Source organism: Oncorhynchus kisutch, linkage group LG1, assembly GCF_002021735.2.
Source record: "Oncorhynchus kisutch isolate 150728-3 linkage group LG1, Okis_V2, whole genome shotgun sequence".
NCBI classification, from domain to species: domain Eukaryota; kingdom Metazoa; phylum Chordata; class Actinopteri; order Salmoniformes; family Salmonidae; genus Oncorhynchus; species Oncorhynchus kisutch.
In genome coordinates, this window is record NC_034174.2 from 15620851 (window position 1) to 15647078 (window position 26228).

The 26228-nt window shown below is 45.4% G+C and overlaps 1 protein-coding gene across 5 annotated transcripts in view; it reads left to right on the forward strand.

Moving 5' to 3' along the window:
* The window catches only part of LOC109898769 (semaphorin-3F-like), a 107239-nt gene that overhangs the window by 75271 nt on the left and 5740 nt on the right, over positions 1–26228 (forward strand). For 3 of the 5 annotated variants that reach the window (XM_031836923.1, XM_020493865.2, XM_031836965.1), the window contains exons 5-13: positions 663–782; positions 2589–2675; positions 4812–4905; positions 6074–6193; positions 9270–9409; positions 10659–10773; positions 22714–22783; positions 25000–25144; positions 25245–25467. In XM_031836923.1, the coding sequence (XP_031692783.1) occupies positions 663–782; positions 2589–2675; positions 4812–4905; positions 6074–6193; positions 9270–9409; positions 10659–10773; positions 22714–22783; positions 25000–25144; positions 25245–25467 (1114 nt within the window). The remainder of the gene's footprint in view (positions 1–662; positions 783–2588; positions 2676–4811; positions 4906–6073; positions 6194–9269; positions 9410–10658; positions 10774–22713; positions 22784–24999; positions 25145–25244; positions 25468–26228) is intronic. The other 2 variants (XM_031837048.1, XM_031837079.1) reach the window with 1 other exon arrangement.

Consider the following 26228-nt stretch of genomic DNA (forward strand, 5'->3'; position numbering starts at 1 on the left):
TGGTGTTAAGGCAGGGGGACTGGCTGGTGTTAAGACAGGGGGACTGGCTGGTGTTAAGGCTGGGGGACTGGCTGGTGTTAAGGCAGGGGGACTGGCTGGTGTTAAGACAGGGGGACTGGCTGGTGTTAAGGCAGGGGACTGGCTGGTGTTAAGACAGGGGGACTGGCTGGTGTTAAGACAGGGGGACTGGCTGGTGTTAAGACAGGGGGACTGGCTGGTGTTAAGGCAGGGGGACAGGGTTTCCAGACAGCTGGAAGGAGACATCATGGGCCACTGCCTTATCCTGTTCAACGTGCGTATGTGTGTACCTTCAGATTAAAGCAGTCTGCCTATCTTTCGTTGTTTTTCAGGGAAACTGTATTCATCCAACTTGCCTTGTAGTCAAATACGTATTCCTGACGTGTGTAATAATATTTTTTAGGCTTGTGATAATTAAATTGTCAACTAAGTGAAAGCAATGTTTTCGATGGGCACAAGTGGAATACATAAATGTAACGGAGGTAGTTTGAGGTGGTTAGCTGAAGGTTATTACTCATCAATTGGACCTTTTGTTTTCCTCAGAAGGCTGAAAGGAGTCCAGAGCAGAATGTGTTTATCTTTCTGAAAATGTAATGATTATCCTTGTATCCTACTGACAGCGTTTTCTTTCTTGTCTCCGTCAGGGGGAATGCGGGAACTTCATCCGTCTGATCGAGCCGTGGAACCGAACCCACCTGTACGTGTGTGGAACAGGGGCATACAACCCCATCTGCACCTACGTGGACCGCGGGCGCAGGTCCCAGGTAACCAGAGACAAGATGTAGCCAACCATGGTCACACTCCTGTACTCCCCTCTTTCAGAGTCAGATCTGTCAATCAACTCAGGGTCAAAAAATCTCATTCCGCTCCTTGTCTGTCCTTGTCATGGGACAATTTTCTGCTCCCCTTTTCACATTGATTTGCTCTATCCATGGTCTGGTGAACCCAGAGAAAGGCTCATATTGGTGCTTTTCCATTGAGACTTAGTGGGCCGCTAGTGTTTTATGTTAATATAAACTCTATAGTGTAATTGTGTTTCCATCAGGAGTGTGACACTAAAGCCTTGTGGCGAGCAGAATCAACAACCTCTGCATCATTCAAGACTGTTACTTTGTGAGTAGGTGTTAAAGTTCACAGATAGCCATTGTTATGTAAATTAAAGCTAAAAAAGTACCCAGGGTCCTGCTTCCAAGTGAGAGCAGGTCCACCAGAGCCATGGCCCAGTGAGACATGGGTGCCGGCCCAAGTAGATGGAAACAGAAAAGTTTGAGCCTTTTGATGTAAAACACTGGGGTCAATCCTCAGTGGAAATGCCCCAATAGATAATGATCTCTTCACAGGTGGTTAACTCTCCTTTATACTGGCAGTCACACTGTTACAGTGACTCCTACTGGAGAGACAGCTAACTGCCACCATAGGTAGCTAACCGCCAGCTAAAGAACTGCAGGGAAGAGAATGTTGACTGTGTGTATAAAACAACCAGGACTATCTTCTACTAGCGGCTGTCTCCTCTCCCCCCTCACCTGTTTATATGTCGTGCTCTGACCTGTCTGGGAGGCTCTGAAAGGCCATCATTAGTGATGGAGCCTCTCATCCATCATCAGCCTTGTAACTCACCCCCTCCATCCATTCCTCCCTCTGTTTCTCCCTCTCTCCCTCATAGACCAGCGGCCATCAGAGATACAGCAGCTGCTGTCCCCAGTGCACACTTACTGTTACTATCCTGCCTGTTTAGTCTCAACGCTTCATTGCAGGGCTTAGGTTTCAATGTACAGGCCAGTCATCCCCTTGACATTCATCCTCTCCCCCAGGCCCTGCTAGCTACATCGCTTGAACTGTAAAGGTTTTCATTGGTTAAAATTAGAGGTGTAAACAGAAACCATTTGTTTGGAAGTTCTCCCAGTTATCATTCCAAAGGCCTCACGCACGTTGAGTCCTCAGACAGCTCCCAAGGTTTTCCAAATATTACCTCACGTCTTCACTGAGTTCACTTTACTTTGAGCTCCTTTTCTGCTTTTCACCCAAATGGGTCTCATTTGTCTTTTTTATGTTGCTGAACCTTGTGTCTTTTGCATGGCATGGCATGTTTTCTGTATGTATTTGGCAACCTAAATAGCTGCAGATTCTGAAACTCATCCATATTGATTTATTCACGTCACTGAACTCTCTCTAGCGTGCTTCGCTTGACATAGTTCTTTTTTGTTACTTTTGGGTTCTCTTCTCATTGATTCTCATGGGGTGGCAGGTAATCTAGCTGTTAAGAGAGTTGGGTCAGTAGGTGAAAAATCTGTCTGTGCCCTTGAGTAAGGCACGTAACCCTAATTGCTCTGGTGTCTGCCACATTTTTTACATGTATTTTTTTTAAATGTCATAGAGTCCACTCTCATTTCTTCTTTTGTGGTCATGGTTGTGTTTCGGTCATGGGTCTTTCTTTGAGCTTTTTCTGTTCTCCTTCTGGTCAACTCTTCGGTTGATTTTTCCACTGAGTTTCAGTTGGTTTTGGGTTGTCCCTTCGGGTGCAGTCGATGGGACCCTCGTGGTAATCGCGTGGCACGTGTCCTCTTTTTTAGGCCCTCTACCTGCAGGCACCCCAGTCCGGAGGGAGGACCAGCCGGGCGGCAGACTTCAGCACTACGGCAGGGCCTGTGGAGTCAAAGGTGGGCCTTCGGCCGAGGGGTGGCTACTGTAGCAAGGGGCTGGAGTCTAGGACCTGGGCAGAGGGGAGTCTACTGTAGCGAGGGGCTGTGGTCTGGGCTGAGGGGAGGCTACTGTAGTAAGGGGCTGGGGTCTAAGACCTGGGCCAAGAGGAGACTACTTTAACAACGGCTGGGCTCTGGGACCTGGTTGAGGGGAGGTTACTGTATCAAGGGACTGCAGTTTGGGTTCTGGGGAGGCTACTGTAGCGGGGACCTGGGGTCTGGGACCTGGGGAGGCTGCTGTAGCAAGGAGCTGTCACCTGGGCCGAGGGAGGCTACTGAAGCAATGGGCTGGGTTCTGGGACCTGGGGAGGCTACTGTAGCAAGGGGCTGTGACCTGGGCTGAGGGAGGCTACTGAAGCGAGGGGCTGGGTTCGGGGACCTGGGGAGGCTTCTGTAGCAAGGGGCTGGGGTCTGGGACCTGGGGAGGCTACTGTAGCAGGGGGCTGGGGTCTGGGACCTGGGGAGGCTACTGTAGCAAGGGGCTGGGTTCTGGGACCTGGTGGAGGCTACTGAAGCAATGGGCTGGGTTCTGGGACCTGGGGAGGCTTCTGTAGCAAGGGGCTGGGGTCTGGGACCTAGGGAGGCTACTGTAGTAAGGGGCTGGGGTCTGGGACCTGGGGAGGCTACTGTAGCAAGGGGCTGGGGCCTGGGACCTGGGGAGGCTACTGTAGCAAGGGGCTAGGACCTGGGGAGGCTACTGTAGCAAGGGGCTGGGGTCTGGGACCTGGGGAGGCTACTGTAGCAAGGGGCTGGGGTCTGGGACCTGGGGAGGCTACTGTAGCAAGGGGCTGGGGTCTGGGACCTGGGGAGGCTACTGTAGCGAGGGGCTGGGTTCTGCGACCTGGGGAGGCTTCTGTAGCAAGGGGCTGGGGTCTGGGACCTGGGGAGGCTACTGTAGAAAGGGGCTGGGGTCTGAGACCTGGGTCAGGTGCCCATCTGGTGTCTGACAGGCCCTGTCATCATGTACAGCCTGTTGACATCCAAAATGGACGCCGCTGATTATGATGTGGAAGAAATGGGGTCTAATCACATATTCTAAAAGAAAATAAGCATTATTATTACCAATCCTCAAGGGTACAGTAAGCTACTTGACACAAAGCTAATGCCATCCTGGCTCATGGACTTCAGAGCCACTCTCCACATCTCTAACATTAGGAGCATGGTGGATTCGTTTTGGATCGCTCTCCTCATTTTTGCTCAAGCACTCCATTTTGCCAATAACTGACCTTATACACTTCATACTCCCTTGCTTAAAGCTAATACAGGTGTGTGAGTGTGTTTTACATAGACGTCTGGTTCAGCACACTAACACAGCATTTGACAGACCTGTGCTTCGAAACAAGGACACATATTTGTGTGCCAACCTTTATTGGGATGACTCATGTACTGGAGGCAGCTCTGCAGGGTAGTCACTAGCTGGCATAGCCACAAAGTCATACAATCTGATTTTAAACCTAACCATAACCTTAACCACACTGCTAACATTATGCCTAAACCTAACCTTAATTATGAAAAAAAAAGCAAATGCTTGTTCTAGGGCAAATGCTGACTTTGCAACCCACCCATCTAGTAAAAATCACTCAGCTCTGCCTACAGGACAAGACTCATCCCAATAAACAACCTGCATTCCCTATATATCCTCCTTGTGTCTGTATTTCCCTGCAAAGGGTTACATTATGTAAAAACCAAATAACTTGTAATACATAAATAAGGCCTGAATCAACTGTGTTCTCAATGGAAACAACAGAATAATTGATGTTTACATATTTAATTGTTTCTGTCCTCACTTTATCCCTACCTATATGTACTTATCTATCTCAATTACCTCGTATCCTTGTACATTGACTCGGTACTGGTACCCCGTGCATATAGCCAAGTTATCATCAACTCGGTACTGGTAACCTGTGTATATAGTATAAAGATATCATTACTTATTGTCTATTTATTCCATGTGTTATTATCTTTTCAATTATTTGTATATTATTCTCTCTGCATTGTTGGGAAGGGCCCGTAAGTAAGCAAGTCACTATTAGTCTACACCTGTTGTTTTACCAAGCATGTGACAAATAACATTTGATTTGCTATCTATTACAGGAATATATCTTCCGTTTAGAGCCAGGCAAAGTGGATTCGGGGAAAGGCAAATGTCCTTACGACCCTAAACTCAACAGCGTCTCAGCTTTGATCAGTAAGTGCCTGTTCACCTCTTCTCTCTCAGGTCACTTGTTCCAATATTGGAAGAATTGAGTGTCTCTGTCATTGAAACAAAAGTCAAGCTATATTCCTCACAAAGAGTCTTTATAGTCAGTCCAACCCCTGTGGAATCAAGTCACACTAGATCTTGCTCATTCAAGTCGGTTTTCTCTTCAATTGTAGTTACCCTGTGATGATGTAAAAAATTCCATTGTTATACTATTCTCATAATCATAAAAGTATACGGAAAAGTGAATTGCTGTATTGAGAAGTATTCATCTATGTACTGCACAGTATATTTACTGTAATTTGTGGATAAAGGGAGTAGCATGTGTCGGTATGTAAGTTCTCATATCAATAGGTGGCCTGGTGTTGACACCAGCTTGCAGACAGTTGGTCAGACTTAGCTGTTGACCTCTTCCTCTCTGGCATGGCTCCACTGACCTCCCAGCCACCCAGGGTGTGTGACACTTCCCATGACCCCGCTCTGTGACTTCCCATGTCATCCCACACCTAGAGCTGACCGGGGCGGAACTAACTAGCATCCACTTACTGTAGCGACTCAGCTGCTACATAACTGACCTACAACACAGCCAGTCATACCACAATAACACAGATGCAAAACAAGGAATTATCCTCTTATACGGGGGCTTTCTATGTACCTCTCTTGACCCCAGTTTTTTTGCCATGTTCAGTCACCTTGCCAACCCACCCCAGTGTGAAGGGGTTCGATCTGATGGGATTATAGAAGGAAAATACTGTCTTGTCTTTCGGGAGATCTGTCAACACTCTAAACAGGTCCCATACTGGGGCAGCACCTGCTCACTCACACACTCAGCCACAAGCAACTGGTGGCGGGCATTTCCCAGGCCTCCACCCCACACTGCTTACCATGACCAGACCAGGGCCAATGACTACATCCCCACATCCTGCCCTGGTCCCCAGTGTCTGCCCTGGGATCTCCCTCCTCACTGTCCTGCCTGACCCTGGCCACCAGCTGGTTGGTTATGTGGAGGGGAGGGGTACCATGTGTTATTGTCCTACAGAAAACAGGGCCATATTCGTGACGGTAGTCACGAATCACCTATGGTTTACCTCCTGTCAACCGATAGGCTTTTGACTTTCTATAGCATTCCATTCATCTCTTTTTCTCTGATTGACAGATGGGGAGCTCTACGCTGGGGTCTACATTGACTTCATGGGGACAGATGCGTCCATCTTCCGTACTCTAGGGAAACAGACTGCCATGAGGACGGATCAATACAACTCCAAATGGTTAAATGGTAACGTCTCACGTCTCATCCTGACAGACATCATCTCTCTATGGCATTTGTCTTTATATTTCCATCAGGTATCAATTGATTCCTCAGTCTCTACATTCCTGTTCTGTCCCATAGCACCTCTGTATGTCATACTGTTTATATGGTCTAAGCCTCTAGCTGTTTCAGCCATTAAAAAGTCAACAATGCCTATCACATCAATACAGTAGGAAATGTTTTGTCACGTTTGTTCTGTAGCCAAGTCTTCTATGGTTCGTTGTCATGCCATACATGTCTGGTAGCATTTCATGTCTGAGATGTATGGCATAACAATTCATTATATTAGAGTTTGCAAGAGCATATTGGCTGCCCTACCTCAAATACCTTGTACCCCTGCGCATTGATCTGCTACTAGACGCCCTGTGTACACGTAAGTGCTGCTGGGTGGGTGTGTTTTGGAGGTCAGTGTGTTTTGGAAGTCAGTGTGTTTTGGAAGTCAGTGTGTTTGGGAAGTCCGTGTGTTTGGGAAGTCAGTGTGTTTGGGAAGTCAGTGTGTTTTGGAAGTCAGTGTGTTTTGGAAGTCAGTGTGTTTTGGAAGTCAGTGTGTTTGGGAGATCAGTGTGTTTGGGAAGTCAGTGTGTTTTGGAAGTCAGTGTGTTTGGGAAGTCAGTGTGTTTGGGAAGTCAGTGTGTTTTGGAAGTCAGTGTGTTTTGGAAGTCAGTGTGTTTTGGAAGTCAGTGTGTTTGGGAAGTCAGTGTGTTTGGGAAGTCAGTGTGTTTGGGAAGTCAGTGTGTTTGGGAAGTCAGTGTGTTTGGGAAGTCAGTGTGTTTGGGAAGTCAGTGTGTTTGGGAAGTCAGTGTGTTTTGGAGGTCAGTGTTTTTGAGAGGAAAGTGTCACCATTGATTAGTAGGGCTGAGTCCACGGCAGGAGGTACTCCCCATCTCCACCTGAGTCCTGTTCATCAGTCCCAAGGCCACACTATGACGTCCTGATCCATCCTGCTTTCCCCATATGGGTTCATATATCCCACCCCCAACATGGTCTACCTCCCATATGAGTCTATGTACCCCACCCCACCCCACAACCCACATGGTCAACCCCCCATATAAGTCTACCGTCCCGTAGCACTCACCTCCGTTATCATGAAGTGCTTTGAGAGGCTAGTCAAAGGCCACATTACCTCCTCCCTCCCCGACACACTTGGCACTCAACAATTCACCTACCGCCCTGATTGATCCACAGACAACACAATCGCAATTGCAATGCACACTCTCATCACCCACCTGGACAAAAGGAATGCATATTTGAAGATGCTATTCATAGACTTCAGCTCAGACTTCAATACCATAGTGCCCTTTAAGCTCACCACAAAGCTCACGGCCCTGGGACTGAATTCCTCCCTATGCAATTTGGCCCTGGACTTCCTGATAGGCCGCCACCAGGTAGTGAAGGTAAGCAACGTTACCTCCTCGAAACTGATTATCTACACAGGGGCCCCACAAGTGTGTGTCCTCAGTCGCCTCCTGTACTCCCTATAAACCCACGACTGCATCAAGTTTTCTGATGACAGTAGTTGGCCTGATTACTAACAATGACCAGGCGACCTACAGGGAGGACGTAGGCACTCTGACGGCATGGTGCCAGGAGCTGATTGTGGTCTTCAGGCGGAACCAGGCTGGGTACGCCCCCATCCTCATCAATGGGGAGACGGTCAGAAACTTCAAGTTCCTCAACGTGCACATCTCTGAGAAGCTGGAATGGTCAAACCACACTGAGAATGTTGTGAAGAAGGCACAACAGCGACTCTTAAAACTCAGGATACTGAAGAAATTCTTCCTGTCCTTGAGGGCCCTCACAGTGTTCTACAGGAGCACCATTGAGAGCATACTGTCGGGCTGCATCACAGCCTGGTATTGCAACTGCACCGCCGCAGACTGCAAGGTGCTACAGAGGGTGGTACACTGCCTAACGCACCATTGGGTACACTGCCTGCCCTACAAGACACCTACAACACCAGGTGTCGCAGGAAGGACAAGAAGATAATCAGGGACCTCAGCCACCCGAGCAATGCCCTGTTCTCCCCGCTTCTCAGACGGGGACCGTACAGGAGCATCAGGGCAATAACTTGAAGACTGGCCAATAGCTTCTACCCCCAGACCATCATTTTTTTTTCTACTGTGTTATTGACTTGTTAATTGTTTACTCCATGTGTAACTCTGTGTTGTTGTCTGTTCACACTGCTATGCTTTATCTTGGCCAGGTTGCAGTTGCAAATGAGAACTTGTTCTCAACTAGCCTACCTGGTTAAATAAAGGTGAAATAAAACATTTAAAAAATCAGGCTGCTGAATAGCCAACCTGCTCCCCCTGTCTCCCTCCTGCCCCCAGACTTCCTACCCTGCCCCACCCCCCCAATGGACATTTATCACTATTACAATTATATATTATTATTTTTATTACTGTTTTTTCATTCACTTCTCACTTCCTCCCCTGCTGCTCCCCTTATGGGCATCCCCCAACAGATTCTTAACCTGCCCCCACCACCCAATGGTAATTTATCATTGCTACAATTGTAAATGTGTATAGATTATTATTATTATTATCTATATTTTTTTCTCCTTCTCTGTTCTTATTTTAATTTTATTTTGACCTGTGCTGTTGGAGCCCTCAGCATAAGATTTTCACTGTACCCAGCAGTTCCAGCTGCATCCCTGTGACTAATGATCTCATCTCTAACCTATTCTATGTACTCCCTCATCCCACCCCCCACATGGTCTGCCCCCATATGGGTTGTGTCTGTTGCAGCAGGGAGGACAGGATCAGTTTGATTTGTCCAGCAGTGCCCTAATCAGTGAGCTATCATGGGGAAGAGAGGTTGATGCCATATTGTGCTCATTCAGTGAGATTAATAAAACTGATTTGGAATGTAGTGACGTGTGCTCAGCTTGAGGCCTCAACTGACTCTCACTAGCATCTGTCTCGTCTTCAACTCTCTCTCTCTTTCTTTCTTTCTCTCTTTCTTTCTTTCTTTCTCTCTCTCTCTCTCTCTCTCTCTCACTCTTGCTCTCTCTTTCTTTCTCGCTCTTTCTCTCTATTTTCAGATCCCATATTCATCAAGGCACACCTCATCCCAGACAGTGCTGAGAAGAATGATGACAAGCTGTACTTCTTCTTCCGGGAGAAGGCTTCAGAGATGGGCCAGAGTCCCATGGCCCAGTCCAGGATAGGCAGGATCTGTCTGGTAAGTGCCCACACTACCACATTATCTGCAAATGTTTTCTTACTGCAATTGTGAGGGTTTGTCTCATATTGTGACCTCTGAGCCTGCAAACCCAGTACCCTGCCACTCCTGATACTGAGACATCCCCAGAGTAGAGGGGTCTCCTTGGAAAATCCCCTTAAATCATCGCTGCCCCCCACTTCCTCAACAGCCAATGAGGAGTCTAAGAAACCAAACTAAAGGGAATGCTTGTTGTCCCCTGTGATATTCTGTTGGAGTGGGAGAGTTTGCCTTTGGCCTCCAGTATATAAACATAAACACACATACACATAACACTCTCAGGGTAATGTTGATCTAATGATGTATGTATCCAGTGGCTGCAGTGACTCAGAACGTTGTTTACCCTTAGAGGGGGTCAGAGGGTAACCCTGTGCTGTGTGCAAACCTTCCCCCTCTTGCTGCATGTCTCCTATGGGACCGTTGGGACATTGGTCCTGTCTGTATCTGGACCCTAAGTCACTGTCCTCAAATCAAATCAATGTATTTATAAAGCCCTTTTTACATCAGCAGATGTTCCAAAGTGCTTATACAGAAACCCAGCCTAAAACCCCAAACAGCAAGCAATGCAGATGTAGAAGCACAGTGGCTAGGAAAACCTCCCTAGAAAGTCAGGAACCTAAGAAGAAACCTAGAGAGGAGACCAGGTTGTGAGGGGTGGCCAGTCCTCTTCTGGCTGTGCCGGATGCTGATTTTTAAGAGTACATGGCCATTAAGGACAAATTCTCTGATGACGCCCACTGGAAATAACACTACTGTCGTAGATACAGTATACACACAATACATGGTAGAAAGAGTGCTCATGTTGATACAATTTCAGAGTACATAACATTTTTGTGTAGGAGCTACAAAACAATAGAATATTCTAACCTTTGCATGATGTTCAGTAGCATATTACTCCAATATAAATTGTTGCATATATACCATTCTATGATTTTTAACTTGGACATTTCATAATGAACACGTTTCGTAATGTTTTGCGAGGATTACTGGGCTGTGAGTAATTTTCCCTGGGCATCACCTCCCTCCCCACCTCTCTGTAGGGGCAGGCATCTGTCCACAACAGATGGGGTGGACAGACTGACCCACAGATCTGATGTTTTCACTCTCAACTTCTCTGTAAGCTAGTATTGGCTGCTAGTTGTCTGTATCAAACAGCTGTTGGTTTGAATCTGTGGACCGGTCCACTTGTTGTGTTTGCCTCCCCCTGCAGAATGATGATGGTGGACACTGCTGTCTGGTCAACAAGTGGAGCACTTTCCTGAAGGCCAGACTCATCTGCTCTGTGCCTGGAGTGGACGGCATAGAGACCCACTTCGATGAACTCCGTAAGTAGGCATCATTTCCCAACAGTGGTACAGCCTAGTTGTTATGTTCTTACAGAAACTTCACAATGCTCCTCAAGCGTTGTCCTACCCTCAACTGTTAGACACTAAACATAGTCTGCTCCACTTCACCTAAAAGGGACAGTGTGTAAAAGGACCAACCATCAGTTCAGAACCCACTTTCTGTCATCATTCTGTAGTATCTCTGTAACATCTGAGTTCTTCTGAACCATTCCAAACTGCACTAATGCACATTACGCACTACAGAAAAGCATTTTTTTAAAACAACACTGTCAACAGTTTAATTAAATATGTTTGGTTGTGAAAACGTGTTACTATCAATGTTCCTGAACAGATTTCACTTGGTTTCGCAAACTAAGCACTGGGTAGCTGCAGGAACAGGGTTGGAGAGCCCATGGCATACAGAGTTTGGGCGGGAATAGAGCTAGAGGCTTTCTACTGCTACTATATTTATTTCTCAGATGCTAAGCACATTGCTCCGCTGTAAAACCAGAGTAGCCTACCTGGCATAATGGAAAAGGGAACCAAAGGAAAGCGCTGAATACAACAGGTGTAGACCTAACTGTGAAATGCTTACTTACAAGCCCTTAAACAACAGTGCAGTTCAAGAAATAGAGTTAAGAAAAAATGTATAAAAATAGGTCCTGGATGGCAGGAAGCTTGGACCCAGTGATGTACTATTTGAGTGCATATGGATGACATCTTTTTACCCCGACCCCTGTTCCTACCTATCTGATGATGGCAATTTTAAATCAAAACAAATTTCAAATATTAGTAAAGGCGAGATTGAATTGAAAATAGTCTGATGGATGAGAATGTTATCACTTAATGAGAGAACAGCATGTGCAGCCTGAGGCAAGAAACAGAGCGAAAGTGTATTTTATTAGACTTTTTCAAATCATCAATATAGTCACATCATGCAGCCCATATGTTTTGATTTCTAAGACATTCCAAGGTTTGTATTATTCTCAACTAAAGTTGTCAAATTACTCTAAATCTAGAATATAAGATCTGTTTTATATTATCACTTTTACACTCAACATAGCCACTTCACATGCGCACTCGCTCAGGAATGGGAAAAATATCCTTTCTATTTTATTCAAATAAGTTAAATTACATTGAACAAAAATATAAATGCAAAATACAACAATTTCAAAGATTTTACTTAGTTACAGTTCATAAGGAAATCAGTCAATTTAAATACATTCATCTCAAAATATATGTATATACATGTATACAGTTGAAGTTGGAAGTTTACTTACACCTTAGCCAAATACATCTAAACGCAGTATTTCACAATTCCTGACAATTAATCCTACTAAAGATTCCCTGTCTTAGGTCAGTTAGGATCCCCACTTTATTTTATGAATGTGAAATGTCAGAATAATAGTAGAGATAATGGTTTATTTTAGCTTTTATTTCTTTCATCACATTCCCAGTGGGTCAGAAGTTTACATACACTCAATTCGTATTTGATAGCATTGTCTTTAAATTGTTTAAACGTCAAACGTTTTGGGTGGTATTCCACAAGCTTCCCACAATAAGTTAGGTGAATGTTGGCCCATTCCTCCTGACAGAGCCGGTGTAACTGAGTCAGGTTTGTAGGCCTCCTTGCTCGCACACGCTTTTTCAGTTCTGCCCACAAATCTTCTATAGGATTGAAGTCAGGGCTTTGCTATGGCCACTCCAATACCTTGACTTTGTTGTCCTTAAGCCATTTTGCCACAACTTTGGAAGTATGCTTGGGGTCATTGTCCATTTGGAAGACCCATTTGTGACCAACCTTTAACTGTCTTGAGATGTTCCTTCAATATATCCACATAATTTTCTCACCTTATGATGCCATCTATTTTGTGAAGTGCACTAGTCCCTACTGCTGCAAAGCACCCCCACAACATGATGCTGCCAACCCCGTGCTTCACGAATGGGATGGTGTTCTTCGGCTTGCAAGCCTCCCCCTTTTTCCTCCAAACATCACGATGGTCATTATGGCCAAACAGTCTATTTTTGTTTCATCAGACCAGAGGACATTTCTCCAAAAAGTACGATCTTTGTCCCCATGTGCAGTTGCAAACCGTAGTCTGGCTTTTTTATGGTGGTTTTGGAGCAGTGTTTTCTTCCTTGCTGAGTGGCCTGTCAGGTTATGTCGATATAGGACTCGTTTTACTATGGACATAGATACCTTTGTACCTGTTTCCTCCAGCATCTTCACAAGGTCCTTTGCTGTTGTTCTGGGATTGATTTGCACCTTTCGCACCAAAGTGCCTTCATCTCTAGGACACAGAATGTGTCTCCTTCCTGAGCGGTATGAAGGTTGCGTGGTCCCATGGTGTTTATACTTGCATACTATTGTTTGTACAGATGAACGTGGTAACTTCAGGCATTTGAAAATTGCTCCCAAGGATGAACCAGACTTGTGGAGGTCTACATTTTTTTCTGAGGTCTTGGCTGATTTCTTTTGATTTTCTCATAATGTCAAGCAAAAAGGCACTGAGTTTGAAGGTAGGCCTTGAAATCCATCCACAGGTACACCTCCAATTGACTCAAATGTTGTCAATTATCAGAAGCTTCTAAAGCCATGACATCCTTTTCTGGAATTTTCCAAGCTGTTGAAAGGCACAGTCAACTTAGTGTATGTAAACTTCTGACCCAGTGGAATTGTGATATAGTGAAATAATCTGTAAACAAATAGTCTGTAAACAATTGTTAGAAAATATACTTGTTTCATGCACAAAGTAGATGTCCTATCCGACTTGCCAAAACTATAGTTTGTTAACAAGACATTTATGGAGTGGTTGAAAAACGAGTTTTAATGACTCCAACCTAAGTGTATGTCAACTTCCGACTGTATATACAGTACCAGTCAAAAGTTTGGACACACCTAGATTCTTCATGACAGCTTTGCACATCTTGATGACAGCTTTCCACTCAAGAGTATATAAACTTCCTGTTTCCATCACAACTGTCTTGTTTTTTAAATGTATATATACAGTTAATTCGGAAAGTATTCAGACAGCTTGACTTTTTCAACATTTTGTTACGTCACAGCCTTATTCTAAAATGATTCAATCGTTTTTTTCCCTCATCAAACTACACACAATACCCCATGATGACAAAGCAAAACCAGGTTTTTAGACATTTTAGAATGTTTTTTTTTTAAATACACTGGAGTAACTGGAGCATCAGCATTTGTGGGTTCGATTACAGGCTCAAAATGGCCAGAAACAAATAAATGTATTCTGAAACTCGTCAGTTTATTCTTGTTCTGAGAAGGCCAGCATCCCGAGTCGCCTCTTCACTGTTGACGTTGAGACTGGTTTTGCGGGTGCTATTTAAAGAAGCTGCCAGTTGAGGACATGTGAGGTATCTGTTTCTCAAACTAGACACTCTAATGTACTTGTCCTCTTGCTCAGTTATGCACATGGCCTCCCAATCCTCTTTCTATTCTGGTTAGGGCCAGTTTGTGCTGTTCTAGGAGTGGAGTGCTACACAGCGTTGTATGAGATTTTCCAGTTCGTGGCATTTTCTCGCATGGAATAGCCTTCATTTCTCAGAAGAAGAATAGACTGACGAGTTTCAGAAGAAAGTTCTTTGTTTCTGGCCATTTTGAGCCTGAAATCAAACCCAGAAGTGCTGATGCTTCAGATACTCAACTAGTCTAAAGAAGGCCAGTTTAATTTCTTCCTTTATCAGTACAACAGTTTTCAGCTGTGCTATCATAATTGCAAAAGGGGTTTCTAATGATCAATTAGCCTTTTAAAATTATAAACTTGGATTAGACAACACAACATGCCATTGGAACACAGGAGTGATGGTTGCCTATGTAGATATTCCATGAAAAGTCTGCCGTTTCCAGCTACAATAGTCATTTACAACATTAACAATGTCTACACTGTATTTCTGATCAATTTGATGTTATTTTAATGGACAAGAAACAAGGACATTTCTAAGTGACCCCACACTTTTGAATGGTAGTGAATATCTGAAAAATCACATTTAAAGTATTCACACCCTTTACTCAGTACCTTGTTGAAGCACCTTTGGCAGCGATTACAGCCTTGAGACTTCTTGAGTATGACGCTACAAGCTTGGCACACCTGTATTTGGGGAGTTTATCCTATTCTTCGCTGCAGATCCTCTCAAGCTCTGCCAGGTTAGATGACACACGTCACTGCACAGCTATTTTCAGGTCTTTCCAGAGATGTTCGATTGGGTTCAAGTCCGGACTCTGGCTGGGCGACTCCAGGACATTCAGAGACTTGTCCCAAAGCCACTCCTGTATTGTCTTGGCTGTGTGCTTAGGGTTGTTGTCATGTTGGAAGGTGAACCTTTGCTCCAGTCTGAGGTCCTGAGCGCTCTGGAGCATGTTTTCATCAAGGATCTCTCTGTACTTTGCTCCGTTCATCTTTCCCTCAATCCTGACTAGTCTCCCAGTCCCTGCTGCTGAAAAACTTTCCCCGGGCATGATGCTGCCACCACCATGCTTCACCGTAGGGATGGTGCCAGGTTTCCTCCAGATGTGACACTTAGTATTCAGGCCAAAGAGTTCAAGCTTGGTTTCTTCAGACCAGAGAATCTTGTTTCTCATGAGAGTTTTTAGGTGCCTTTTGGCAAACTCCAGGGGCTGTAATGTGTGTTTTTTGTTCTGACATACACTTTCAACTGTGGGACCTTATATAGACAGGTGTGTGCCTTTCCAAATCATGTCCAATCAATTGAATATACCACAGGTGGACTCCAATCAAGTTGAAGAAACATCTCAAAGATCATCAGTGGAAACAGGATGCAGCTGAGCTCAACTTAACTGTCATAGCAAATGGTCTGAATACTTAGTATGTAAATAATGTATTTTTTTGTTTTATTTGTAATACATTTGCAAAAATGTCTAAAAATCTGTTTTTCGCTTTGTCATTATGGGGTATTGTGTGTAGATTGATGAGGGGAAAATATTTAATCAATTTTAGCATAAGGCTGTGACGTAAGAAAATGTGGAAAAAGTTAAGGGGTTTGAATTCTTTCTGAATGCACTGTGTATATATATATGGATTTCACATGACTTGGAATACAAATATGCATCTGTTGGTCACAGATATCTTTTAAAAAAAGGTAGGGGTGTGTATCAGAAAACCAGTCAGTATCTGGTGTGTCCACCATTTGCCTCATGCAGCGTTACACATCTCCTTTGCATAGAGTTGTTCAGGCTGTTGATTTTGGACTGTGGAATGTTATCCTACTCATCTTCAATGGCTGTGTGAAGTTGCTAGATATTGGCGGAAACTGGAATGTGCTATCATACACGTCAATCCAGAGCATCCCAAACATGCTCAATGGGTGACATGTCTGGTGACTATGTAGGCCATGGAAAAACTGTGACATTTTCAGCTTCCAGGAATTGCGTACAGATCCTTGTGACACGGGGCTGTGCATTATCATGCTGAAACATGAGGTGATGGTGGCAGATGAATGGCACAACAATGGGCCTCTGGATCTCATCATGGTATCTCTGTCCATTCAAATTGCCATCGATAAAATGCAATTGTGTTTGTTGTCCGTAGCATATGTTCATAGCTTATACCATAACCCCACTGCCACCATGGGGCACCCTGTTCAGAACGTCGACATCAGTAAACTGCTCGCCCACACAACGCCATACAGACTGTCTGCCATCTCCCTGGTACAGTTGAAACTAGGATTCATCCGTGGAGAGCACAATTCTCCAGCGTGCCAGTGGCCATTGAAGGTGAGTATTTGCCCACTGAAGTCGGTTACGACCCTGGTGAGAACGACGAGCTCGCACATGAGCTTCCCTGAGACGGTTTCTGACAGTTTGTGCAGAAATTCTTCGGTTGTGCAAACCCACAGATTCATCAGCTGTCCGGGTGGCTGGTCTCAGACGATCCCGTAAGGTGAAGAAGCCAGATGCGGAGGTCCTGGGCTGGTGTGGTTACACGTGGTCTGCGGTTGTGAGGCCGGTTGGACGTACTGACAAATACTCTAAAACAACGTTGAAGGTGGCTTATGGTAGAGAAATGAACCTTAAATTCTGGTGGACAGTCCTGCAGTCACCATGCCAATTTCACGCTCGCTCAAAACTTCAGACATCTGTGGCATTGTGTTGTGTGACAAAACTGCACATTTTGAGTGTCCTTTTAATTGTGCCCAGCACAAGGTGCACCTGTGTAATGATCATGCTGTTTAAACAGCTTCTTGATATGCCACACCTGTCAGATGGATTGATTATCTTGGCAAAGGAGAAATGCTCACTAATAGGGATATAAACAAATTTGTGCACATTATTGCACATAGAACATTTTAGAGAAATAAGCTTTTTGTGCGTATGAAAGATTTCTGGGATCTTTCATTTCAGCTCATGAAACATGGGACCAACACTTTACATATTAAAATTATATAATATAAAATAATGGCATGAAATGTATAAACATATATTGTCCGCTAAATGATCTAGATAATGGATTTATTGTGATGTTGTGTATATTAAATGGATTTATTAGACTTTTTTAAATGTTGATGTTCCCAAGACGTGCATCAGCGGCTTGTATGCTGGAGGCCTGGAGAAGCTAAACGTTCTTCTGATGGTTAACGGTCAATTACCATAAGACGGGCAGTCATTTGTTTGATATTTACCGTCTGACAACATGTCGTGACCACCACAGCCCTAATTGAGAGCCTAGCTGGTGGAGAGTGAAAGCATCAATGTGACGCCATGACCCGGCTAATAGAAAACAAGAGTGTATATGGATCTGCTGACAGATTACACATGCACCCCCATAGACAAGCACAGATTCCTCACACACAGTAACTGTTTTCACTGAAATCAAATCAAATTTCATTGGTTTATATACACATATTTAGCTGATGTTATTGTGGGTGTAGCAAAATGCCATCTCTTCAGCTCTGCTCTCTGGTATAGTTTTGATTTAGGGCAAAAAGGAAATCAGCAAAGAGTTGATGACTGTTACAATGTTGTTTGATTAATTATTCTGTAAGGTACAGAATGTCCGTCTGTACCAATGGGTCTGTACACGTTCTGCGCCTGGGAACAGATGGGAATTCTGAGGAAGGTACTGCAGTGGTTAAGATATCGCTGTCCCACCCAGCTGTGTACATCAGCATCACTCCTGTACGATAAGCAGATCTGGGATCAGGTTGCCTCAATAAGACAACAGTGGAAGTGCTGAGAGTAGAGGTGTGTGTAGGTGTCTAGGGAGGACTGGTAATGAGGCGCAGGGCTTTAAGGTCTGTCTCTGGATCAGCCAGGGGGGCGCCATGCAGGGTTAGAGGGATCATCCCTGCCTGTCACTCACATCTCTGATGACTGATAGCTCACCATCTAAGGAAAACATCAGTGAAATGCACTGTGTTGAGGAAGTCTGACTGAGCAGTCTCCTTGAAATGATCATGAAAACTAGTTTTTTTTAAATTTATTTTAGGAACAGTGGGTTAACTGCCTGTTCAGGGGCAGAACGACAGATTTGTACCTTGTCAGAGTTTGAACTTGCAACCTTCCAGTTACTAGTCCAACGCTCTAACCACTAGTCTACCCTTATTAGTGGGACATATTTCATTAGCGGTCCAATGCAATCACAATAACTGATGTGATTTTGTTTTATTGCAGGTCATTTGTTTTTACTGCTGCCATCAATCATTACTTGATTGTGTTTGTTATATATTAGGCCTGTAGCCTAGTGGAGGCTCATACAGCCTTAGGCTGAGGGCTGTGAACGACCAGTTGTTTTGATACAGCATGACTACCCAAACCACACACTTATGTTCAGCAGTACTCAACTCTTACTCAATGTCCATGTCTATTTTTCTTACTTCTCTCGTCTTCCGTCAATGTCATCACCTCTTTAACAGTCCCTCCTGCAGGTCAATAGGTTTCCCTCAGTCTGAGAGCAGTCTGGGACACACTCAGTGAGGTCATACTAGGCTTGTCACCACTGAACGTACAGCTATCCATCACACGTGACGGATGTCTAAAGTCCCTATCATAAAGATGGAATCCGCAGTAGGGGGAAACAGTACCACTGACAACCGTTGTTTGTTTTTTTGCCGTACATATTGTGCTCTTCTATCGCACATGCAATGATGTCAGAGGGGGAAAACAGTGTTGGTTGTTTGCAATAACGTCTTTATTGTTGTAACATTGCAAGCGGACGTGGCAGTTTCACCGTAAGGATTACAGTTTAATGGTGGAGCCCAGAAGAGCCATCTGAGGGGGGCTGAGAGGGGTGGTGAGAGGAGGGCTGAGAGGGGTGGTGAGAGGAGGGCTGAGAGGGGGGCTGAGAGGGGTGGTGAGAGGAGGGCTGAGAGGAGGGCTCAGAGGGGGGCTGAGAGGGGCTTTCAAACAATTAAGGAGCAAGAACAAATATAGCGATTCTAATTATAAGCCTAACCGTCTTCTGGTAGATGGAAAGGCTTTCCCAAAAACCTTCTCAATAAAATGTTAACTAGCTACAAAGTAGTTTATGTCTACCTGGCAGAATGATATCATGATTATTTCCATCAATCCAGTGGCCATTTTATTTTGTTACTCCATTCTCGTGTGCTACAGAAACACTGCAACCAAACAACAGTGCTAGGTGAGTGTACTACAGAAACACTGCTAACAGAACAACAATGCTAGGTGGCTGTACTACAGAAACACTGCTAACCAAACAACAATGCTAGGTGGCTGTACTACAGAAACACTGCTAACCAAACAACAGTGCTAGGTGGCTGTACTACAGAGACACTGCTAACCAAACAACAGTGCTAGGTGGCTGTACTACAGAAACACTGCTAACAAAACAACAATGCTGGGTGGCTGTACTACAGAAACACTGCTAACCAAACAACAATGCTGGGTGGCTGTACTACAGAAACACTGCTAACCAAACAACAATGCTGGGTGGCTGTACTACAGAAACACTGCTAACAAAACAACAATGCTGGGTGGCTGTACTACAGAAACACTGCTAACCAAACAACAATGCTGGGTGGCTGTACTACAGAAACACTGCTAACCAAACAACAATGCTGGGTGGCTGTACTACAGAAACACTGCTAACAAAACAACAATGCTGGGTGGTTGTACTACAGAAACACTGCTAACCAAACAACAGTGCTAGGTGGCTGTACTTCAGAAACACTGCTAACCAAACAACAGTGCTAGGTGGCTGTACTTCAGAAACACTGCTAACCAAACAACAGTGCTAGGTGGCTGTACTTCAGAAACACTGCTAACCAAACAACAGTGCTAGGTGGCTGTCCTCAGGGTAGAGACCATGTACTTTTGTAATGCTTTGCAGTCAGACGGGTCCCCAGGGTAGAGACCATATACTTTTGTAATGCTTTGCAGTCAGACGGGTCCCCAGGGTAGAGACCATATACTTTTGTAATGCTGTGCAGTCGGACGGGTCCCCACGGTAGAGACCATATACTTTTGTAATGCTTTGCAGTCAGACGGGTCCCCAGGGTAGAGACCATATACTTTTGTAATGCTTTGCAGTCAGACGGGTCCCCAGGGTAGAGACCATATACTTTTGTAATGCTTTGCAGTTAGTTGGGTCCCCAGGGTAGAGACCATATACTTTTGTAATGTTTTGCAGTGGCACGGGTCCCCAGGGTAGAGACCATATACTTTTGTAATGCTTTGCAGTTAGACGGGTCCCCAGGGAAGAGACCATATACTTTTGTAATGCTTTGCAGTCAGACGGGTCCCCAGGGTAGAGACCATATACTTTTGTAATGTTTTGCAGTCAGACGGGTCCCCAGGGTAGAGACCATATACTTTTGTAATGCTTTGCAGTCAGACGGGTCCCCAGGGTAGAGACCATATACTTTTGTAATGCTTTGCAGTCAGACGGGTCCCCAGGGTAGAGACCATACACCATCTTTTGGTAATGCAGTCATTACAGTCATCAGACCCTATGTCTCTCTGTTTACCCACCATGACCATTCAGAAGAGACTTTTGTGAATTCACATTGTCACATTTATCTACTGTAACATATCAAACTTGTCTCAGCCCAATTTTCGCTGTATCCACCAATTTTCACATTTGTGTTTTTTCATCAGAAACTATTATTTCTCTGAGAGTGAGGCGGATATATACTGTAGCGTTTTGTAAAAATAAAATAAACATGATTAGTGATCGATTTTAAACAAATACATGTCTGTCATTGAACATGCCATGATTAGATAGTGAAAAAACACACCAATCTCTTTCATCATTTCTTTAAACAATAAAAGCTCATTTACCAATATTTCTGAAAATTGATATATAGCGTTTTGGAATGAAACTCCAACTATTGAAGATCATTATGCTGCATTAGTTTTCTTCATGATATAAATGTCATTGTAAAATCAGCATAAGGCAAAATGCAAGGTTATTGGCTATCCTGAATAAAACTATACATGCACATTGACAAAAATGAAAATACACAAAATAACACAATTTCTCTCATAGTTATGATATTTTAGCATTAACAACAGAGCATTATTTTTGCAGGAACACTACTGACTTTAGAAAGTCCTCAAGGAGTCCAGAATATAAATAAATAAATAAAAACAAAAAGGTCCAGAATAAAAGAAAATGATGCAACTTGTTCCACATTTGATTGAAGTTCTCTGTCTGTAGCCAGGAGGGATGTCAAACTGGCGTCCGATGTTTTATGAATGTCCCTCCTGTTAGCCAAAAGTTCATTCCCGTTCTTGTTTGCGGCCATTACCTGTCATTCTCATGTCCTGGCAATAAAACATGTATTTTTACACACTCATGAATGTCAAGGAAACTCAAAGAAACTCAGAAAGTTACAGCTTTTCTAAGAGGCCAAGAATCTCTCTTTACAAAAATAAGGAGTGGTGGGTCAAAGCGGATTTGGTTTATTCAACCAATCTTAATGCATGATAAACTCAAAATAACATTTCGTTAGACGACTTTACTCTTAATCCAGTGAGATTTGGTGAGTATGTACATGGAGAGAGCTGCTGTTTTGTTGTTTGAGGGTTTTTACATTTCAACTTGATATTTGCTGAGAGATTTATCTGAAAGGGTAGAGTCAGGGTGTGGAGCTGCTTTATATATACACGAGGCTCGATATCGAGTAACGTCTGGCTTCATAAATGCCCATGACAGTGGTCCAGAGTTATACAGGGAGAGTATAATGTTTCATGCATCATCTAATCATTAGACATTCATAGTTATTGAACTTTCCAATGACTTGTGACTGTGGGCTAACACGTCCAATCTACTCTCCCTGTCCCCTTCACTTTTCTCTCAATGGAAAACCTTTACCCAGGAATTGTGTTTCCAACAAGGGGCTGAAGTGTTATACTTCTCAACTGAGGTAGTCGACTCAAAATTGATTTAGATTTTCCCCTTGATTGTTTTTCCTTTCATTTCTAAGTCATTAAACCACTGGAGGATACAGGGTCCCGTTACCTCAGCTCTGACAGTCATGGGCAGCATATGGCTCCCGTTAAAGCCTTGTTACACCACAGATCTCTATTTTTTTACCTTCCCCCTCTGAGATGCAGGAATCAGTGTCTAATCTGGAAGGGTTCTGATTCAGGACCCCATTATGGCCGGAAACGCGGCTAACAAACCTAACCACCGCTGTGCTGTCCAATCCAAAAGGTCTTCTCCTTGAACCCGCCTCCTGTCCTGTGTCAATACCGGAAGTAGAAACTGTCCGTACATCACGCTTTGAATTAGCTCTGGCTGCTCAGGAATCCCAGTTGGAATAATGGATCCCCCGCTTAGCTAAGGGAGACAGAAGAGAATAGACACCATCCTTCCATGTTTATCTCAGATTAACAGTGTTTTACCAGAGTCCTTCATACTGTGATAGTATTGTGATTGTGAAAGAATGTTTGCAGTGCCACTTTTAGCAATATGTAATTATCTTTGTGTCTAACAGGGGACGTGTACATCCAGCCAACTCAAGACACAAAGAATCCTGTCATCTACGGAGTGTTCTCAGTTTCAGGGTGAGCCACTGATTGACTGTGTTATTTGTCTCAGTTAATTCAACCACATCATTACCACTGTCATTACCACTGTATCTGTCTCATTGAAGAACAATACAACCCCTTTCAGCTTTCACTCAATCATATCTCCTCAGCAGACCTGTAGAAAATATGAAGTCAGTGGTTCAGATGTTTGGTTCCCTCCCGTGGTTTCCCGTCTTCCATCCATATTCATTCTGCCCGAAGGCACCTGTGTAACACGTTCTGTTATTGAAACAGCCTATTCCACACAGTCTGCTCTGCACACTACAAAGGCAGAAGAGGAAGTCAGTCCGTAGCACAGAGGGGAAGGGGTCTCCAGTGAGAGACTTAACCTGTGTTCCCACATGGCTGGGCTTTGATAACAAGCCATCATTCAGCACAGCATTAGGATTCAAGGAAACGGCTCGCAGCTCCTGCCCCCACATATGCAACAGTAGATTTTGTGTGGAGGATACACACAGAGAGAGTTCGCTCTCACACTCACACACGCAGTCATAATAAATATGCTGGTATGTGTGTCTGTGAGAGAAGTGCTCTGTAATTGTTTCCCCGTCTCACCCAAGGCCTCCATGCTAACTCGCCACAGTTATCATCCCCCTTGAAGCCCAATTGATTAAAACTACTGTAGTGCTAATGATAGGCCCCTCGACAGAATGTACTAATATAGTAATATACTGTACACCCAGCACACCACAGGACAGCACACACAACCACAGCACACCACACCCCTCCACAGCACAACACACCCCAGCACAGCATACCCCATCAAAGCACACACTACCACAGCATAGCACACCCCATCACAGCACACCCTACCACACCACAGCACACCATACCACAGCACACCACAGCACACCACCCCCCACCACAACACAGCACACCACAGCACACACCACAGCACACCCCACCACACACCACCACAGCGCACCACACCCCACCCACCACAGCGCAACCCACCACAGCACAGCACACCCCACCCCACCCCACCCCACCCCACCGCAGCCCACACCACAGCACAGCACACCCCACCACACCCCACCCTACCACAGCATACCCCACCACAGCCCAGCACAGCACACCCTACCACAGCACAGCACAGCACACCCCACCACAGCACAGCCCACCACAGCACAGCACACCACAACACAGCACACCCCACCACAGCACACCCCACCCCACCACAGCACACCCCACCACAGCACATCACACCACACCACAGCACACCCCACCACAGCACAGCCTGCCACAGCACACCACAACACAGCACACTCCACCACAGCACACCCCACCCCACCACAGCCCAGCACAGAACACCCTACCACAGCACAGCACACCACAGCACACCCTACCACAGCACACCCTACCACAGCACACCACACCACACCACACCACAGCGCACCCCACCACAGCACACCACACCCCACCACAGCCCACTCCACCACACCACAGCACACCCCACCACAGCACACCACAGCACAGCCCACCACAGCACACCCCACCCACCACAGCCCACACCACAACACAGCACACCCCACCAAATGAAAGCACGGCACACCAACCACAACGCACCCCACCACAGTACACCCCACCACACCACAGCACACCCCACCACAGCACACCCTACCCTACCACACCACAGCACACCCCACCACAGCACAGCGTGGGAGTGCTGTGGTGTGCCGTGCCGTGCTTTCATGTGGTGTGGTGGGGTGTGCTGTGCTGTGGTGGGGTGGGGTGGGGTGGGGTGTGGTGGGATATGGTGTGGTGTGCTGTGGTGGGGTGTGGTGGGGTGTGGTGGGGTGGGGTCTGCTGTGCTGTGGTGTGCTGTGCTGTGGTGGGGTGTGCTGTGCTGTGGTGGGGTGGGGTGTGCTGTGCTGTGCTGTGGTGGGGTGTGCTGTGGTGTGCTGTGCTGTGGTGGTGTGTGCTGTGCTGTGCTGTGCTGCTGTCTCTCTGATGTTTAGCTTGGCTGTGTGTGGATCTTTGATTGGGAGTGTGTCAGACAGCTTGTCTGTGGTGGAGAGTGTTTGTGGGTCATCATAGTGTTGGAGTATGCCTGCCTTATGTCTATGAGAGAATATGTGATGTGAGGGAGAATGTAGCTAATTTCTCAGAGAGTGAGTCGTAATCCCATGTCTCCTAAAGCTGTTCCCTTTAGTGTTTCTGAACCTCCTCATCCCTTTACCTCTCCCTTCCAGATCCGTGTTTAAGGGCTCAGCAGTGTGTGTCTACTCCATGGCTGACATCCGTCAGGTCTTTAATGGACCCTATGCTCACAAGGAGGGGCCCAACTACCAGTGGATGGCCTACACTGGGAAGATCCCCTACCCTCGGCCTGGGACGGTGAGTGATGTGCTGAGGGTGATAAACAAACACACATATTCATAAATTCAATAAATGACCACATTTAACATGGCTGGTTCTGCTCTCTTTCTAAACCCAGTGTCCCGGAGGTACGTTCACCCCCAACATGAAGTCCACTAAGGATTACCCAGACGAGGTGATTAACTTCATGCGGAACCACCCCACCATGTACAACACTGTGTACCCAATACACAAGCGCCCCCTGGTGGTCCGGAACAACGTGGACTATGAGTTTACCACCATCACCGTGGACCAGGTGGCTGCTGCCGATGGGAGCTATGAGGTCCTATTCCTGGGGACAGGTCAGTGCACTGAGTCCCTGCCTGCTGATTGATTTGATAGTATTTTTATTGTAAGTGTGTGTTCACAACTGTGATAGATTCAGAAAAAAACTATAATTGGGGAAAGTATTTTGTTAGAATTTTGGTCAAAGTGCTTGTCTTCTCAAAGACGAAAGAACACAGCCTACAGTACTATTTTTATGGAAAGGGTGGAGTTACTGTAATTTGTTTGAATGTACGGTAATACTACCCTGGTCATCGTCTGGCAGTACTTCACACAGCCTGCCCCTATGGCCGTAAATCATGGTGTGGTTCAGAGGGTGGGAGCTGGAAGACCCTACAGTTGATGACTGTACTGTGCTCACTCAGCCTGGTGATGAATGGCTCCTGTAGACCACTGTACAAGACCGGGGGGATCCTCCTATACTCCTATTCCCCTAATGACATTTGAGTAGAGTAGAACCTGATCCTCTGAGTCTAGAGTAGGGTAGAGGTTAACCTGATCACTCCTCTGGATCTGGTCTGGAGTAGAGGTTAATCTGATCACTCCTCTGGGTCTGGTCTGGAGTAGAAGTTAACCTGATCACTCCTCTGGGTCTGATCTGGAGTAGAGGTTAACCTGATCACTCCTCTGGATCTGGTCTGGAGTAGAGGTTAACCTGATCACTCCTCTGGGTCTGGTCTGGAGTAGAGGTTAACATGATCACTCTTCTGGGTCTGGTCTGGAGTAGAGGTTAACATGATCAATCCTCTGGGTCTGGTCTGGAGTAGAGGTTAACATG